General features: G+C 41.9%; 1 protein-coding gene across 3 annotated transcripts in view; it reads left to right on the top strand.

Annotated features, from left to right (window-relative positions):
* Positions 1-19,252, top strand: part of LOC146636642 (adhesion G protein-coupled receptor L3) — a 268,557-nt gene that overhangs the window by 168,691 nt on the left and 80,614 nt on the right. For all 3 annotated transcript variants that reach the window (XM_085349627.1, XM_085349626.1, XM_085349628.1), the window contains 3 exons: positions 10,523-10,873; positions 14,326-14,429; positions 18,169-18,354. In XM_085349627.1, the coding sequence (XP_085205753.1) occupies positions 10,523-10,873; positions 14,326-14,429; positions 18,169-18,354 (641 nt within the window). The remainder of the gene's footprint in view (positions 1-10,522; positions 10,874-14,325; positions 14,430-18,168; positions 18,355-19,252) is intronic.

The following is a 19,252-nucleotide window of genomic DNA, read 5'->3' as shown; positions in this document are numbered from 1 at the left end:
AAGTAAACTGTCATGTTTATTGCTGCCAAAAATAAGTTAAACACATTTGGACAGTGAAGGAATGTCAGGATTCTTGCTCAGAAAAAGGATCAACATGCTCTGAAGTCAGAGCACAAAAACCTTTTTTGTAACAAAATATCGATTTCTGCTGTCCCTGTATCGATACATTATTAGCAAACAAAATATCACGATACTACACGGTATCGATTTTTTCCCCCACCCCTAATTATAATGGTGTGTTTGTTGTGAATGGCTTTAATTATGCCTGATTATGACACTTTACAGAAATCAGCAGTGCCTCTGTGGTCTTTGATTCATCTTGCCGTTTTAGTCAAACACCCTCTCATGTCTGCGTGTGTCGCTGCGTGAGTGACTGTTTTCATCGACTCATGATTGGTGCATTTGATGTGGCACAGTTGGTGTCATGGATACATTCATTGTCTGACAATCTTGTAATTCTGCCACATGTTGCCATCTGGCCCAGGCACAACGCCAGCCCTGCTGGCCTGGAGAGAGTCAGCAGACGTGACACCCCGACCTTCATGCCGAAACAGCCAATGTTTTGGACGTTCGGGCCATCTTGGCTCTATTTGGAAGAGCCTGACACATGCTAAATTGATTAAGACTGTCTAAGCAGTAAATGCAGGCTGGCAAAGTCGCTGCAGATAATGTGAGTGTGACTCAGTGTGCTTTTAAAGGCAACAAACTGTTGTCCTTTCTGTTCCACTGCTCATGTGCTTGGCTTAGAATAACTGTCATCACTTTTTTCTGCTTTTTTTTTGACAAGCTATTATATAGATTCAGAGATACCCTGCATTTGTCATATATCATCATAGTTTTTTTTTTTATCCTTACAATGCTTTGAGGAATATAATGCTGAGCAATTCAAACCAAATGCTACTGTTCCATAAAAATGCAGCCTTTTGCTTGCTGAATGAAGCCCTTTTTGATGTTGGGGCTTAGGAATGTAGGCTACATGCTTATTTGCAGGCGAGGCACTTATCACATGCCTGGTGCACCTCTCGCAGAGGGCAATTTTCTTCGAGGGAAAGTGCAAGGTTTAGGATTATAGTCGAAAATGATTTTTCTAACACGTGTACGCAAATCTGTGCACCCAACCCTGATGTTGCACATACACAAACTTATGCACAAATTCTTCTAGCAAACCCTTTAATGCCGCAACACAATGGCCTTCTGTTAGTAATGCAGCTTTAGATTTTTTTTGCACTGAGAGAGCGAGCTCGTTGTCGTTGTTTAAGAGATGTTTTTGGATGTTTCACAGCAGGGCTAAAAACAAATTGTGATATATTAGCAAATATAATTGCTGTGCCCATTTTTCTGAGACTGAATTAGGGGAGACCTTTGAGCAGGTATGCCCATGTTTCAGGTAGTTTACAATGTGCCATGTGCTCATACCCTCTCTGTGATACCCTAATATATATCATATGCGTCTCTCCTCCTGACTGGTCATCCATCACTGGCCTTGGCGGCTCTGCCTTGATCCAGAAATCATACACAGATCACCTGTGTAGTGAGAGAGGTGGCAGGCAATCCCTCAATTAAGGCCAACAACCAATCCATCTCTCCTGACGTTTGCAGAAATGGGAAAAAAAACATAAAGTCACAGTCAAAGTCCTCGCACCTTACTTTTTCCTCTTTCTGCCTTCCCTGATATGTTTGACGATGTTTGGCTGTGTCACTAGCCACTAGAGACTCAAGGTTTGGCTCTAAGGATAAAAACTCATTCCAGCATTCTTCCTTGTAGCTTGATGCTAAATATTGGGTTTCTGTACACTGTGAGTTTGAATGCAACCCTATCACAGCTTTGTCTTTCATACTGTAGACATGTAGACTTGGAACAGATTTGCATACTTCTTATTACCACGCTTCACTGGTAGGGCGAATTGAGCGCCTTTTCGAGATGTGAAAATATAAATGTAGAGATTAAATTCAGAAGATCCTGTTTTGCAAATGCACAAAAGCTACGTTCACATTAGGCTAAAACACTGCTTGTTTACTGCACAGCTGTGGCTAATTCATCCTTCAGTACTTCAGGATAGCGCATTTGCAGGCAGACTTAGCTCATATCTCTTCTGTCATTTACCTCAAACACAGTGAGTGTCTCTCCGGGCCCGTGTCCATGTGTGCATACATATCAGCCCGGTGCATACGCTTCTCCCAGCACTGTGTGACCTCCATCGATGCCCTCTCAAGTCCTGGGAAGAGAGCTCGGGAATGAGAAATTAATTGCCAAACAATGCATGGCTCCCATCCATTATGGTTCTCATCATGTCAGATGATATCGAAGCATTACCGGATGTCTGGCTGCATAATTTACTGCACCTCCTCCCCACCAACACCCACAGCAGCAGCAGCAGCAGCAGCCCCGCACCCACAGCCCCAGTTACACTCCCTGATGGATTTGTAGGCTTGTCTCAAAAGGTTCCATTTAATGGCAGGACGACTTTCATCATAATTATCATCATTTTATTTTCAACCCATTCCCCTCAACTCATGAGGACGTGTAGCATTTCAGTGGGATTGTATGACATAAACATTAGGGAAATGAGTGAATAAAGCCGTGAAAGTAATGGCTACTGATGTTGTGTTATGAAAGAGATGCTACTGCTTTTATTATTTTTCTCTGCATAGATGAAAAAAAAATGTCCCAAGATAAAATTTTACATTATGATTCTGATTTATGATCGCTTAGCTGTTGTCTGAATGAGTGAACAAGCCAGTTCTCTTTGCCATATCAGGTTAGAGCCACATTGGGATGTAATCTCTTCATTTTACATTAAACATTTTGTCTTACATTTAGAAACATCAATTAAATGTGCTTAAAGTGAAGCTAAAGAGTCATAAAGTTTATTTCTTTTGAGCCTGCTAGCATGACATGCAGCATTGATGTATGTTGACTTTTATGACTATCAATTTAGTTCAATATCCATTTCTACAGAGAAGCTGCAGAAAGCTGATTCAAACTTGTTGGACTTGTCTGAAATTAGAAGTTTGGTTTTTTTTGTCTAGAGTTGATGAAAATATTGACACCTTGCTCTGTACGATGAAGCTTGCTAGCTTTGCGTAAGCCCTGCTAACGGGGGGAAGCAACAGGTGTGACTCTCTCCTTGAAGGAAAATTAAATTTAAGCACTTTTTAAAGCTTCCTAGACAAAAAAAAATCATATCATATTAAATCTTCTGCAAGTAATCAAGGGGCTAACTAGCAAGCTCTGCAGTTTAAGCGAGCTACATAGCAAATTTTTAACCTATCTTGCTCAAAGACGAATGCACTTATGCCACAGTGAGGTATCCATGGTCCTCTGTCTGACCACCCACAAGTCTGTGGTCACAGTTAGTCAGACTTTAATTATAGTTAATCACCAAATGGGTTTTCACCCAAATTATGCTCAAGCTCACATTTGTTATTCTCAGTAGATTTCAGTTCTCATTACTTTGTGCAATAAAACCAACCAACGACAAGAAAACTCGCTTTTTTCCACAAATTACAATTAGCTACTATTAGCTACTCTGTTAAGCTAATGAACTGTTAAGAGCCACCATGTTCTGGTTTGTCTTGATGCATGCTGCCCAAACAAGACTGCAGTCTTATGCATTGCTTCAAACAGGAGAAACAAATAATCAGACTTTTAAATTGCAAGTATATCACACGGGAATGTTAACATTTTTTTCTTGTTTTGTTCAACAGATTAATTGGAACTGATTAAAAATGTCGTGTACACTACCTCATTTCCTTGAAGAATCCAAAAGCTTTGCCTTCAACATGGTACCCAACAATGTCCAACTTGGGTGGACATCACAGCCACACTGTAATTTGCTCAAAAAGATCTTCTCACTTTTACTTTATACCTCCTATTTCTACAAAACAGTGCTGATGTCATAAAAAAAAAGTAAGACGCAGACGAATTTACAACGTGAAAGCAGCGCTCTCAGATCAAACATCCAAATGACAGAAGTATCATTATGGCCTGCTAACAACCTTGATCGTGGATTCTGGCTTCACGTACGATTCAGTCTAAAAATATAGCAGCTCACAGAAATCTCATTTCACATGCTTTAAACAAACTTGAAGAAAGTTAATGGGTGACATCACACATAGACTGTCCAAAATTTACTACAGCCCGGCTGAAGATGTAACGCATAAGGGTTCAAATGCTAAAATTAGGAGGTAATTGGGTTCAGCGCGAGGCTGGAAGTGTCACTCTACTGGCTGATGCTCGTTTCATTTTTACCCCCAAAAGCCCTTTCCAGCTCTTTTGATCTCGAGTCTGCAGAAGTTTCTCCGAGACGCAAGTCTGCTCACGGTGCGGAAAGGCACGTCACATGAACCGGATCCATTTCATAATAGCATAGCAGGTTTTTTTCCTGGAGCAAAGTAGAGCGGGCTTATCTAATTGTGGGAGCCACGAGCCCTGGGATACAGAAAGAGAGGCTAATTAGTTAGAAATGAATGCTTTGAAATGAAGCACAAAGCTCTATGTGTGGTGGAAACAGGCTTCACACGTTCGGCGTGGGGCGGGGGGCAACAGAAGCGAGGTGTAAATGATGAGTGCAGCTTGCGTTTCAGTGAGAGTAGAAGTCAGAGTGCCCACAGAAGTTCGCTACTATCCTATGAATGAAAAGGTGGCTGGTGGTGCACGAACATTCGGGACGTTCAGGAGCCCTCAAGCTTAGAAAGCAGGAGCAGCTCGTAGCTCTTATTCTTTTTAATCAACTTTGCAATGCCTTTGAGAGCGCATCGAAGCTTAAATATACAGAAGAGGAATCACTTTGAGGTTTGATGTCATTTTATTGAAGTCGAAGAGGACGCTGAAGTGCCTGCTTTGTTTCATGAATCGAGAGGTTGCTGGCATTGGAACATACTTATGGCCTTATTCCCGAGGAATCTTTGCGGTATTCCGCATCATTATAATGTGGAATCTTTTCATACAAAGATTGCTGTATAAAATATCTGGGTAATAAAAGAGTTACTCCAGTTCATTAAGAGACTCAAACCAAAATGTGACAAGCCCTTCATATCGTCCCGTAAGGTCACAGAGTAGTTCCTCGGGGCATACCAAAGACCTGCTCGCATCGTTTCCCCCCCCTCTCGCTCTCTCGTTGTCACTTTGAATCAAATGGGGAAGCTGGCGAAAGCAAAACAAAATGTCCTTGTGTTGTCTCCAAGGCGATAGTGCCTGCAGACTGTGGCTGCTGTCTGCTGCTGCTGGCTTTTCTCTTTTTTTCTCCTGTGCTCATCGCATGGAAAAGATATTTAAGTTTGCTCAAGGACACTTTCTTCTCTTTCATATGTGTGTGTGTGTGTGTGTGTGTGTGTGTGTGTGTGTGTGTAGGCATATTTAACATGCAGTATGTAGACAGGACATTCTGAAAAATAATTTGACGGTGGACTCAACGGGATCAAATGGAAGAATGGAATTACATTCCAGACGAGGTTCCCAGTGACTTTAAATTAACCTCATGCCGTGATGGTTATATCCTCCAGTCATATTTCTCTGTCGTATCACCGGCAGCATTCAGGGAGGTGGCACGATGAGTTTTATCATCACTATTCTAAAAGAAATAGTAAACTAAAGAGATCTTATGGCCTCTGACTTCGAGAAGCAGTTGGCGTTTTTCAGTTTTTTGGCAGTGTTTGTTGACAAAATATTCAGAAGGCTATTGCACACGACATAAAATTTGTCATTTCTCCATTTTCATTTGTGTACGCGGGTTTAGCGTCTAAGCAGAGTCGTGCAGCACAACATCCTTTATGCTTAAAGCGTGAATTTCACCCCATCGGCTACTTACTCGGAAAGATTTTCACAGATTCAACTTACGGCAGACAAATAGCTACAATCTCATTTTCAAAACAAGCTGTCCTCCGAAATGAATAACATTAGTCTGGGAGATGAGTGTGCCAGAACCATCTATAAGAAGTAACACCAAAAAGCTACTAACATAAAATATAGAGAGGTTGTATTTTGGGGGGTAATCTTTACCTTGGAAAGAAAGTCAGTATATCACCTCCTTTTACGCTGTGTATAAAGAGAATAGTTTACAGGGGAAATCTGACCGAATCTCACAGTCGTGCAGTCTTTTAAATTAGTTGTCGTTATTTATTGATGAGCTTTGAACCTCTTTTGCTATCAGTGCTAACACTCCTGTAGTGTTTTACTTACAAATCTGAAGGAAACGGTTTCCAAGGCCTACTCCGTGGATCGGCTTCCTCCGAGGCGTGGACGTCTATCTGCAGAGAATGTACCTTCACCTATCAGCAGAGAATGTCCCTTAGTCTGTAACACAGTCAAATATATTCTCAAGTAATATTCAAGCATGCCATTCAGCGTGTTAGTACGAGCTCGGGAGCAGCTTGGGAGAACAAGAAAACAGAGACTGCTTCAGGTTGTCTTCCCAAATTGACTCAACTTTATTCACAAGTACAACAGTTTATATAGAGGGTAAAATTCATGAGACAGCAGATTTATCAGTTTAAACCAGTACAGACCAAGATAAGGCAGCGTCTTCCTGCCCTTGGGTGAAGAAGCATCCTTTGTGTAGTGTATCAGTTCAGCTACAATTGTGATTATCTCAGCGACATATTTTCAAGGCACAAAACAAAGAGTTCTTACATTAGTGAAATCTGAAACAAACCATTTGGCCTCAACAGGCGTCTCCTAAAAGATTAAGAAACTAATGTAGCTGAGGGAGTGATCTCTGTGGTATTTCAACCTTGTACCAGCCTGTGATTCTCACACATCAATTCTTGGGTCAAAGAGAAAAATAACTAAAACAAAGGGGCCTTATTGAATGACAGAGTTTTCCTGTATAATGTCACTATAAAACAATATCCAGTAAATGCTCCCATGGTACTAAAATACCTAACAAAATCTATGTATGCATTAGAGGCCAGCTGATTTATCGGCAGATTGATGTTATTAAATCTGATCAAACATTAGCTATTCAGGCATTTGTAAAGGCCAGCACTGCAACTTTGCTGTTGGCAACTTGTATTTGGAGTGCGACAAACACAACACCTTGATTATCTAAGTCAGCAGTCCCCAACATTTTTTGCGCCACTTAACGGTTTATGTCCGACAATATTTTCATGGACCGGCCTTTAAGGTGTCGCGGATAAATATAACAAAATAAAACCAGTACCGGTACCAGAAAAAAGAAGATTTATGCATAACACATGGGAAAAGACCCAGGGAAACTGAATTAACGATAAAAACAATTAAAAAAATAAAGATATAAAAACCGATAAAAAACATGAAAACCATAAATTTCACACCCGAGCATCAACTTTCGCGGCCCGGTACCAAACAGCCCGGGGGACCGCTAATCTAAGTAGTTGGGGAGAACGTAACCAGTAAATAAATAACCACATCTAGCAACTGTTTGGTAAATCTGTATTTGGTGTGGCTGAAATAAAAATTATAATGAAAATATCATCCGATATCACCAAATATCTGTATCGTCTGAAAAATCCTATATCGTTCAGGGTCTAGTATGCATGCACGTTTTTGGAGGTGGTACAGAATATTCCTATTCCTTTTCCCAATTGCCTATTCAGTCTGGTTCTTACCAAGCAACATGAGCCCAACATAACATTGGATAGCCTCCAGCACACCTGCGACCCTGAATGAGATAAGCAGAAAAATTAGATGAATGGAACAGCATAATTAAATCCTGCCATCACATACTTAATACCACTTTGTTTTCATGTGAGAACTGTACAGGCTTTTCAGGGTTTCGGCGCTAGCATCTAATGCTTTAAAGTATTAGCTATGTGTGTCTTTTATATACAGTCTATTACCAACAGGAGCTTTAGCCCTCTTGAGTGCACTAAAACAAATAATGGATCAATTTATTGCTGATTACATTCATTTTTTTTTAATTCTAGCATGAGTCATACGAGGAAGAATGTACTCCTCTGTATATTTACTCAGCAAAGAATTACCTCATTATCCGTTTACAGTAGTGTGCTTACATTAGTCTGCATTTATAAGTGTCTAAGCAAAAAACACGCCCTCAGCAAAATCCCTCACGGTCACAATCACTTCAGTATCAGCATTCCTGACCAGTACAATCATCCCCTTATCCTAACAGGCCCCTCAGCACACCTGTTTAGCCACCGGCTTATCTTCGCCGGCGCACTGTGACCTTTGCTGACCCCCATATGAGCTGTGAATATCCATGATCAGATTCCCATCAGGTGCTCTAATGGTTTTTCTTTTACAACACCCAGTTTTAGCACCTCCAGCTGATTTCAGTTATCCTGAGATTGATTGTGCTTCCCCTTTTCCAGGGTTTGGCGTATCGTATACGAGGTCATTTCTTCTCAAATACAGATATGAATACGCGTAAATGAGTTATCTCATAAATAATGAAATAAATAGACTGGTGGTGCCCTTGAAGATATTTCTTCGTCCCATTTCCACGATGATCGCAGCTGAAGGCTGCTGCGGAGCAGATTGATGACGCCGGTTAATAGGGGATGTAGGATGTAAATGGGGATGTCTTGGTCGGCTGGTGGAAATGCTAAATAAGTATTTGAGCATTCGTGTGGTTTCTTTAAAGCCCTGTTGACGGGTGGCAGTGTCAGTTTATGATGCTGACGAGGGCTGGCGTGTGTGACTGTACATTTGTGCTGGGCTTATTTTAAGCGCTTGCACCCATATCCACTTCTGTGACAGCCTGCTGTTTGAAATGTTTGTGTTTCCCACTTACCACTGTTGTCTGCTACGTGCGCTAATTTGTGTTGTTTTTGTTTTTTCCTGCCTGCGATAGAAATTTGGAAGTTGTAAAAGCTGCATTATCGGGTAGTCGGGAGTAAATAGGCTCTGCGTGCCTTTAGTTCACATTGCAGCTCAATGAGGTTCTTGTTATAGTTCCGCTTTACTGATGGAGTGCCTCCACAGGAGTGTCCAAGGTACCTGCAGGTCTTGAAAACACAACAAACTCTTTTGTTAGCAGGAGAAGACAAATACTCAATCAGTCTGGAACTCTCGCCGCGGCGGCAAACTATTTAATCAACCGTGGCTGTCGTCGAACGCTGTTAAGCGTTAAATGCATTGACTGCTGATAGAAGTCGGATGTCATTACAGCCTCCGGGGGCTTCTGCGTCCCCAACAGCGGCGCTAATTTATGCTGTCTTATTTTGCTCCTACCAAATTTACCATACAGAGAAATTGTCCGATTGTAAATTGAATCAGAGGGAATTGCGTTTCGAGGAGGATGGGAGGGAGTGAGGGGGTGTCTGTTATCTGAGCTCTCTGGGACGCGTGACGTCCATTACGTGTGCCAACCTAAAATCAACCCTCATTACATTTTGTTTTGCTCTCCTTTCATACAGAGATTAGTACCATTTGTCACTTCTGTCATCTTGATTGTATCTTTGCATTAGTCGGAAACGACAAATGTCACAAATTGCATTTTTTTTCTTTTTGCTGAGGTCCAAATTGTGTGGGTGTGTGTGAGAGAGAGAGGGAGAGCACTCTCATTTGTTTAAAGAGTCTACAGCAAGCTTTCTTCTTTCGAATCGCTTTCAGTAATAGGATCACGACATACAGAAATGTCAGGGTAGCAAAAATAGCACTGTATAAAGAATAATACAGATTATACATATTATTAAAATAGAGTAAAAATATTCCATTGGGCATATTTTTGTAGACTAAAGCCAAGCTTTGGAAAATGCATTATGAAGCATGGCCTCCCCATGTGTCCTCTGACCTTCTCTGGCTTAATCGAGTCCACGCATTCATAAAAAGCCTGTAGCTAAATTAATTTGGGACCTCTATTTTCCAATCAGGGGCCCAGGGGAAAGCTTCTAAAAGGGACAGGATGGATGAGAAGATGGCGTGATTGATGACAGGGAGTCAAAGAGCGGTATGTGCTTTTGAGTAGGAGGAAGAGGATTACCGAGCCGGTGTGCGAGCACATCTCGGTGCACGCCGGTGTTATGATAGCCTTTGTCCCCCAACAGCTCAGGCAAACAGCGTCATTAGCAAAAACCTCCTGGAGTGTAACCGCAGGGAAGACTCGCATGCAGGAAACAGGTATTTCAGTTTGTCCCGGCTGACCTCGAAATAGCACAGAGCTACAAAACCCGGGTATTGACTCGCAGAGATATGCCCTCGTCAACAGCCGCATTTAGACTACACAGCTGGAAGTTTGTGTAGTGTGTGTAAGCTTAGCCGACGGGGGTCTAGAACTAGACCAAACGCACACCCGTGTAAGTCACACCTGCCAGTTCCAGTTGATCCTCTTTGAACTGTTTTCTTTCAACTGACACATGGAGAAGGAGGAAAGAATAAACCCACATGCATACACTCAAGCTTGGTTTTTTTTTCTACCTGCACCAAAATAAATTTTCTCTCAGCGACACAGACGGAGTAAAAAAAATTATTAAAAATTAAATTAAAAGCAAAATTATTTGCTTTCAAGTTTCTTAAATTTTTTTTTTACATTTGAATTCATCGGCTCACTTTGTCGTCCCCTTTCTCTTTGTCGTTTCCTAGAAACGTCCTCCTCGATAATGGTGTACATGGATACCACGACCACAACAACGAGGACCTCCACCAGACCTCCTGTTACCACGACAACCACGACATCCAGGACCACCACCACCAAGGTGCCCGCCACGACGCCTTTGGTGGTCCAGTCGCCACGAACCACATCGGCAGTGGTGGAACCGTACCAGACGGTCTTGGAAGATTTGGAGCAAGAAGATGTCAACGCGGCCCCGGCCACCGCTAAGCTACCAAATCTTAGGGTGGAGTACTGCAGTCCACTGGTGATGATGGACGTGTCCTGGCCGAGGACGAAGCAGGGAACGTTAGCCAAGATGCCCTGTCCACCTGGATCATTAGGTATTTATATTTATTTATTTTGTCCTGTCTCACTTTACTGGCCGCAGCAGATGGATGTCTAGTTCTGCTTGAGGTTTCTTCCTGTTAAAGGAGGGTTTTTCTTTCCCACTGTCGCCAACTGCTTGCTCATTGAGGAGAATGTAATTGCTGGGCTAAAGCGCCTTGAGACGGCTGTTGTTGTGAATTGATACTGTACAGTTAAATAAAATTGTATTGAATTGAATTGAAGGAAAAGTTAGAGCAGGACTAAGACATGAGCATGTATGGATAGAGCCAGGAACATCTTGTTGCTAGGGGAAAGTGTATATTCCCTGACTAGCTAGCAAGTGGTTGCTGGACTTTGCTAGCTGTTGCTAGGTGAAAAAACGGTTGCAAAGAGGGTGCTGCACCAACACCCTGTTAGTGAGTGTTTGCAAACTAAATCAGCCACAAAGTAACCATGTGGATGGAGTGAAACTTGAAAAAGTTGTCTCATCACTGAAACCAACCAATTTCAAAAGGTGCAACTCTTATTTTGAAGGTGAACGACTCCTTTTCAAGTGGTTGCAGAGTTACTGCAGACAAGTTGCCAACTTTTATGCAAACAATGTGTGACTGCAGCAGTCTTATAGCAACCAAAGCAATCTCAAGGAGGTTTCAGTGCAGCATGCTACTTTGCAACTAATTTTTCTAGCAACCTCTGACAACCACTGTCAATACACATTTTTCCCCAGTTACTAGGTTACATGGGGTCAATGGCAGGTCTTTACACCTGAGTGGGGGCTAAGGTAGTGTATTATCGTCCCAATAAACTCAGAGATAAAAAAGTAGTAGCAGCAACTGTAATTACCCATGATATTCAATCTAGACTTCCATAACAAGCCTACCTACGCACAGATAAAATTGAACTTCACGGAAAGAAGGTTCTGGTCAGTGGCCGTCTGCTGCTCCGAGTACTTGGACATGGGTTAAATATAGAGAATTAGTTTCACTACAGGGATCAATAAAAAGATATCCTTCCAGGCTGAATTCCTTTACAGTTGCTCGGTACAAATAACATAAGTTATCCCGTGCAGTGTAGGTGATGACATTTTTAGTGCACTCACTTTTAAGGTCTTTCCCCGGAGAAGAGATTTAATTATCTGGTGAAGCTGTTGGCTTGTACGCTGTTTCTGTTGTTGTCGTTGTCATCTTTTCTGTTGTGGATGCTGTAGCATTTGGAACTATTCTCCCAGATCTCTTCATTTTCTTTGGTCAAAACCAGGAAAATAGGTTTGCACGTGCCTCACGCACCTCAGATGGGCGTATGATTTATTCATTGCGTTTCCTGCCGCTTACATAATGCCAGTGACATTACGTCAAATAACGACCTGCAGTTGACCTAATCACTCCCTGCAAATCTCAAAGATTCCCATGTTTAGAGCTGAAAGCGCTCTCCTGATGAGATACGCGGATGTGCTTTCTTTGCTTCTCGTCTGTGTGAGGATGTCAGCTCTCTCCTTAGGAGACACAGTCTACTGTGAGCCTCTTTGCCTTGATGTTGTCACCGTGTGTGTTTTGTTTATGTTTACACTCCCCCTGCAGCACTCATTCTCTCGCCTCCTGTCCTCCTAACTCACTCTCTCCTCCTGACTCACTGATGCACGGCTAAAGATAGCTTAGCATCGCATCTGTGTGGAAACTGGTAACCGGCACGGCGCACGGCCATATTTACTTCTTGTCTCTCAGGGCGCAATTCATGTAATTAATTAGCGGCTAAACACGTTTGCGTTCGGCTCTTTTGAAAGGGCTGCTGCGCTTCATTTGTCAGGCATCGGGCCTTTGTTTATGCGTGTCTCGTTCGAGCCCCGTCGCCGTATCGATAATAAGAGAATGGAGGCCTGAGTACATCGAGATTAAATCAGCGTTGGCCGGCTTTTGATATAAAAGCTTTACCTCAGGAAGTAAAAACTCGGGGGGAGCACTTCATATTTAAATGGAACCTGGCTATGATCAAATTATTTTTTAAGGCCAATCCTCTCGTAATACACGGATGAAGATTATAGTCCATCCATCCATTTTCCATCCAGAGTTCAGGGCCAATCTGTAGCAGGGCCAGATTATGGTAGGAGAAATTAAAGGGGTTACCTACTACATTCATACAGTTGTTGCATCAGCAAAATAACTCAGTGTTAATAATAAATGATTAAAACATAAAACAGAAGCTGTCATGCTTTATTTTATACATAGTAGAGTGACATCATAGCCCCCAAATCCTGCTCGAATGCTGGAAAAAGTCTGTTCGTTTCATCAATCAGCACCGAGATTCAGGCCCACACATTTACATACAGTCTTCATTACTGGGTAACACCAGCACCCATCGAGACCTCACTAACAGGCATCACAAGGCAAGATAAGAGGCACACATACCCCACCTCCTCTCAGCGCTACTCTTCAAAGCCATTGCACTTCAGACGGCACTGCCAAGCAATACACAACTGTGCGAGCTTCCTCTGCCACTCGTTGAAAGTTCCTCGAGCTCCTCTTCCATGTACCATCACTTCGCCCGCTGTCATCCCCCAGCATTCCTCCGACTCCCTCTTCTTTCTCCCTCTGTCTTTTATGCCCCTTTGCCTCTAAATATAGGCAGAAATACAGAGTCCCTTATCTTATAAACCCATCAAACGTACAGCTGTCCAAGGTGGACCGGGGAAGGAAATTATATATCAGTCAAAAGTTCTATCTGTTAATACCGGCAGTCTCACCCTCCCTTTAAGTACAAGCAAGGGCGATTTAATGTCAGCGTGTAGCCGTGCTGATGTCAGCTATGAAAATATGGGAGCAAATTATTTGAGGAGCGCGGCAGAACGAGTCAACAAGCAAGCTGCATTTCTACATTTCTACCTCGATGCCATTTTGCAGTAACAGTGAGTTCAGCTGAAAGCGATGGTAGGTACAGCAGATTCAGAGGGGCTTAACAGACACTGGTCAGTTTCTGGATGTGTGTTTGTGCTAAAGTCACAAATGGAGCGTTTTGCAAGGAGCTCACTCACCGGAGCACCTCTCTGTCAGCAGAGAGCCCGTCTTAATTGACCTTCCTGATGAATTCAAGCTAGGGCAGACTTAATTGGTACCTATTTTGGTGCGTTTTCTTGCGTATGCAGGAGCCGAACTGTCACACACATGCAGACGCCGTCTGACTTTTAATGATTAAATACAGACGCCGCGTGGGCAACTCCAACTGGCCTCGAGTGAAGCAACTTCATTTCAGTCGCTATAAGATAAAGCTGTCCAATTACATTTTTCTACATCCATTAATTTAATCACTTGAAGAATTATGCTCCTTGGGATTTTCTTGCAAATAGCAAAAGTACTACACAAAATATGGATAAAGTTGATTGTCTGAGCGTTTACAAACCCAATCTAGTAAATCTGACGCAGTTCTTCCCACAAAGCCTCTTAACTCTCCTCCCTATCTCTCGTTCGCTCTCTAGGTGTGGCCTCATACATGTGCATGGGCCCCGAAGGATACTGGGACTCCCAGGGGCCTGACTTTAGCAACTGTACCTCGCCTTGGGTCAACATCATCAGCCAAAAGGTAACAAAAGTATTGGAAAAGAAAGATGCACAGATTCACAGGGTATATAATTTAGTTCATGGACTGCTTTTGTGTGTGTGTTTGTTTTTCCTGATTAGCAATTATCACACATTTCTCTTTAGAATAAAATTGTGGGAAAAAGCTTGAAGATAGCCTGGAGGATTTGAGCTTAAATGTATTTGGATTTAGCTTGAACACAACGGCACCCTTTTACCTTATTCTGACGAACGTTCGCCGCACATCACAATGCACATCGGGGATGCGTACATCATTTGTACTCAGAGGACTTTAGTTTTTGTGTGGGGTTTTTTTTTCTCCTTTTGTCCTATTGTCTCTTCTTAATTGGTCCATTAATGTCATCGATTAGCCAAAGGCTTTACTCAATAGAAAGGTTATTCTTGTGCGTGCATGTGTTTGGCGTGAGTGGGTGGCTGGGTTGGGTTGGAGTGAAAACCAATACCACAGGATCATAGTGTAATAGCCTGCTGTGGGTAACAGCTAATGCAGACCGCTTTCTGTCTTACATGAACCGGCGGTTATTTGCATTCTATACTTCTCAAGTGCAAACGATTCGGATCTCCTCCTCTGCAGGCGATTTATTATGCAAAGCTCCATATTTATAAAGCTCCCGTTGTTAAAATCTGTAAGGGAATCAAATCTTAAAGGAGGGGAAGGTTACTGCAAGGGAGGATCAGGGCTCCAGGTTATGAATTGCAGGCAGTGCTGCAAATGTTCTCCCTTAAACTCATAGGACCCCGAGGCGTACATGTTATAACGCTTATGGTGTACTCGACGGCACAAAGCTCAGCCCATTAAACAAACGGCAGTTTGCGGATATGGATGGAGAACGGCTGTTGGGTAACAAAATAGAAGGCGGGGAAATTATCAGGTGCATTTCTGTGCAGCGCGGGCCCATTTCAGCAGTGCAATAAAGCTCAGCAACTGGCTGCTGTTTAGAGAAATTAACTACAGCAAAGCTTTTTCTGAACCTGCTGTGGCGGGCGGCTCACTTCAGGTCTAACAGGGTGACTCTAGTGTAGAGTAATGCCTGTTAAGTTCTACAGAAAGATGTGACAATCAAAATATGCACGCTTTTTTTAAACAAAGGTGTTATTAATCTTTTCTTATTTTTAAAACAAATCACACTCCGGCAGCGTGCCTGTCGGAGCAGAGACAGGAAGACTCTAATGAAGATCAACCTGTCAGACAATTGGAATGCCCATCTGGCACTTCGTTATTTTATATCTAGGGCCATTGTCCTGTATGTGGCACTGCTCATTACCAGATGGTTTCTCAAAATGAGAAAGGAAGATATAAAGCACGAAAAGGAAAGGAAATGACACGAGACAAGCAGAAGGGAGAAAAAGAAAGCAGAGCTATTTACCTAGCATCCCCACATCCCCTCATTAAGAGACGAGAGCAGGGAGGGAAAAGAGGAAAACATCTTCCAAAGAAACATTCCTCTGCTTACACCTCTGTAAAGACCAATTTAAGCAGCCTAATTGGCTTCACTAATAAACTCACAGGCGATGATAGCAGGTAATGTCAGAGTAAATCAGGACGATCCTGTTTTAGATGATACCACCGCTGTTTTGGGGCTCATCTTACGACTTGATTAGTTCAATCTTTAAAGGGAACTGACCCAGAGCGTAAGACCCAGATATGTATTGGGCATTTAATCAACTCTAGATTTATTTACTGAGGCTACACAGTTTCCCATTGTAGTCATCGACATATGCAACATGCAGGGCTGTCTTATCGGTCACCATTGCTGTCAGGTAATTTCAAGCATTACTCATTAAAGTGATCTGTTTCTCAGTTACTGTGTGATTTATTTCTAAAAGAATGTGGCATTTATTTTATTTCTTTTTCATTTAAATCTCTGTCGTCAAAGCGTTTTGAACAAAAGCAGCGTTTTGTTGGCATCAGGGGAAACCTTTTCATATATTATTTGAAAAAATTCCTGTAACTGCTTTGTTTTTGTTTTAAATAATGTGCTCTTTGGGAACTTATTGAGGAAAGATTGTTGGTTTTGCTTTTTGGTGGAAACTCTGAGCTAAAATGAAAACTGTGGGTAGCAGTTTTAAGGTTACTTAGCTAGTAAGCTAAGTAAGCTAGCTTACTTAGCTTACTAGCTAAGTAAGCTAGCTCTAGCTCATCTGTTGGTGTTTTAATATTTTTAATTTATGTTTCGCAAGCATACTATATTAGGTGATAGTGAAAAAACTCAGTTTTTACTCTTATTTTGATATTTGATATCTTTCACTGCATATAAAAAGTTAGTTTTACATTTTTGCTAATATGTTTCATCAGCAAAGGGATTCAAAACACAGCATCCAGTACTTATTTTGTTAAAGTTCCACAAATCAAACTTCAGCAATGTTTTACGGACCTGCTTACTGTGCGAAACTCTCACTTCTTTGTATTTTGCTTCCGAGGAAGCTGAGGTTCTTGTCTTTAGCAAGTTTTTATTTGGACATTTGAAGCTTTTCACTTATTCTTAGTCCAGTCCTTACATGTGACAATTTTCAGAGCAATATTTCATTGTTTGTTAAGCCAATTAACACTAACTTGTGAATCTGTCAAGCACAAAAAAGCACCTAACTCAATAGATAAACCAGCGTTCTGTCTACACAGAGCAGAAAAAGTTGGTATTTTAGCCACTTTGCAACTATTAGCCTGCGACAAAACATAAAATTTGTTCCCACTGCTTTAATTTCTTCAGTTCTACTAAAAATTGCAAGAATAATATCGTTTGACGGGCATAAATTAGTGTTTGTGCCCCAACCAAGTGATTCCCCTTGGTATGGTGTAATTCCTGATGACTACTGTACTTAAAGAAATGACGGGAAAGCCTGAAACAGTTTGGGCTGTGTTAAAGAATACCATGTATTGACTTTCAGGCTTGTCAATTGCACCGTTTTTGTCTTATATATTTATATATCTACATGTATATTTGCATGTTTCAGTAAACCACTGCAGTCATGTTCCGTTATCTTAGCAAAATATAAAGAAACGGTGGTTGGCTCAAGACTTTCTCACAGTACTGTAAAGTAGCTAAGCTATGATTGAACGATGACATTTCATAGGAGGGCTTTAGAGAATGTCAGAAGCTTTAATTTTACAGTATGTATACATTTGGCTGAACTATTTCTGCAGTGAAAACTGGAAGTAATGTTTAAGATATGAAAGGTTCACTGTGCAAATAAAAAAAAGCAATAATTTTCATACAACAATAAAAGGGTGACGGTGAGAGTAATCGTTTTCCTTGTCAGATTCTAGCACATTCGCATAACTTGTTGAACTTCATATATTCAGCGCTGTGTATACACTGTTATCCCCAAGCTGCACTGCTCTCTATTAGTTTTTACAAAGGTGTAAGGCTTTCTTGGGAAATTCCCTCAATAGTCTCATAATTATGTCTGGATGCAATATTGGCTCCTAGTGTTCAGTCGGCTGAGGATCGTCTCACCACATTAATTGTGTGCGATATTGCAGCAGTTGCAGAAAAGGTTTAGGTTAAACGCCTTTTATTTTAGGGGGCATTATACATGAATACAGTAATTTGTCATGTTTTCTAGAGTGTTCTTTTTGAATGCCACAGCAGCAAAAAGCAAAGGACCTGGGGTTGTTTTGATTTGCCTTTAGTTATAGAGAAAAACATTCCGTACAAGCCAGCCGCCTCGTTTAAAAACTTCACAAATTCAGCTTTAACTGGATTGGCTGTCCCATTCCTTAGATAAAAGCCGGAGAGACGGCGGCGGTCATCGCCCGGGAGCTGGCAGAGCAAACCAAGAGCAATCTTCAGGCGGGGGACATCACCTACACGGTGAAGGCCATGGTTCAGCTGGTGGATCTGCTTGACGTGCAGCTGAGGAACCTCACACCAGGTGGCAAAGACAGTGCAGCACGGAGCCTCAATAAGGTATCGGAGGAAACTGGTTTACACATATTTATTTGAATGATTTGATTTGCTAGAGCTGCTTTTGTGTGTAAGCATCCATTAATTCCGACTGTTAAGTTTCCGGTCTAGAGGCCTGCCTACCACAAGGCTTCAATCGGAACCCGACCAGTAGATATTCTTTTAATTATCTGCCGCTTGGCTCTGTGCTGTTGAGTAAAATGATATTCCCCGTTTTTCCCTGTAGTCTGCCTCATAATAAAAACCGACTTTCAATTTCGAGCACTTCTCTTACACTAAGTGCAATCAATTTTTACACTGACGCAGTTTTAAAAGTTGCCGTCCAGGCGCCAACATTTGCCCCGCTTGTGTTTTTTGTTTTTGCTAATGCGACGGGGTAAGATTCCAGCGGGCTGGATGCGAGCGGTGGGGGGTGCAGAGCGTTTCATATTCGCTGAACTTGAATCTAATGTATTTATTACCCAATTCACAGCAGAGCACAGTAAGGGGCACTCAGGCAGAGAGAGCTAAAATAATACTTTCTATCTGCTGAGCGGCCAACAGAAAAGCAAACATCAGTGAAATTCAAAATGTCAATCGTTAATTTCCTGGAGCGGCATCACTTGTAGACGAACTCGAACACCTGTTCTCGGATTGCTTTTTTGGGACTGTTTTTTATTTCATTGCTGCAACAGACACAGATGTCCCTATTGAGGTTTTAGTGCCAGTTTTCTCCAATGGAGAGGGAAGGCAGTAAAGATGGCCAAAAGGCCTCAGAAGGGAAACTTGATGAGTGAAATGGCATCGGAGCAACTAGAGTTTATAATACCTCTCGAAAAAATAAATACTGGCTTCACATAAAACAGACTGTTTGAGGGAGAGGCGACTAACGTGGTGTCGGTTGCCACCTAAGTCTTTAGTC

Source organism: Diplotaxodon limnothrissa, linkage group LG3 (genome assembly GCF_057381915.1).
Source record: "Diplotaxodon limnothrissa isolate DT_005_m linkage group LG3, D_limnothrissa_male_GT1.1, whole genome shotgun sequence".
Lineage (NCBI taxonomy): Eukaryota > Metazoa > Chordata > Actinopteri > Cichliformes > Cichlidae > Diplotaxodon > Diplotaxodon limnothrissa.
This window is presented reverse-complemented; position numbering and strand designations above follow the sequence as displayed.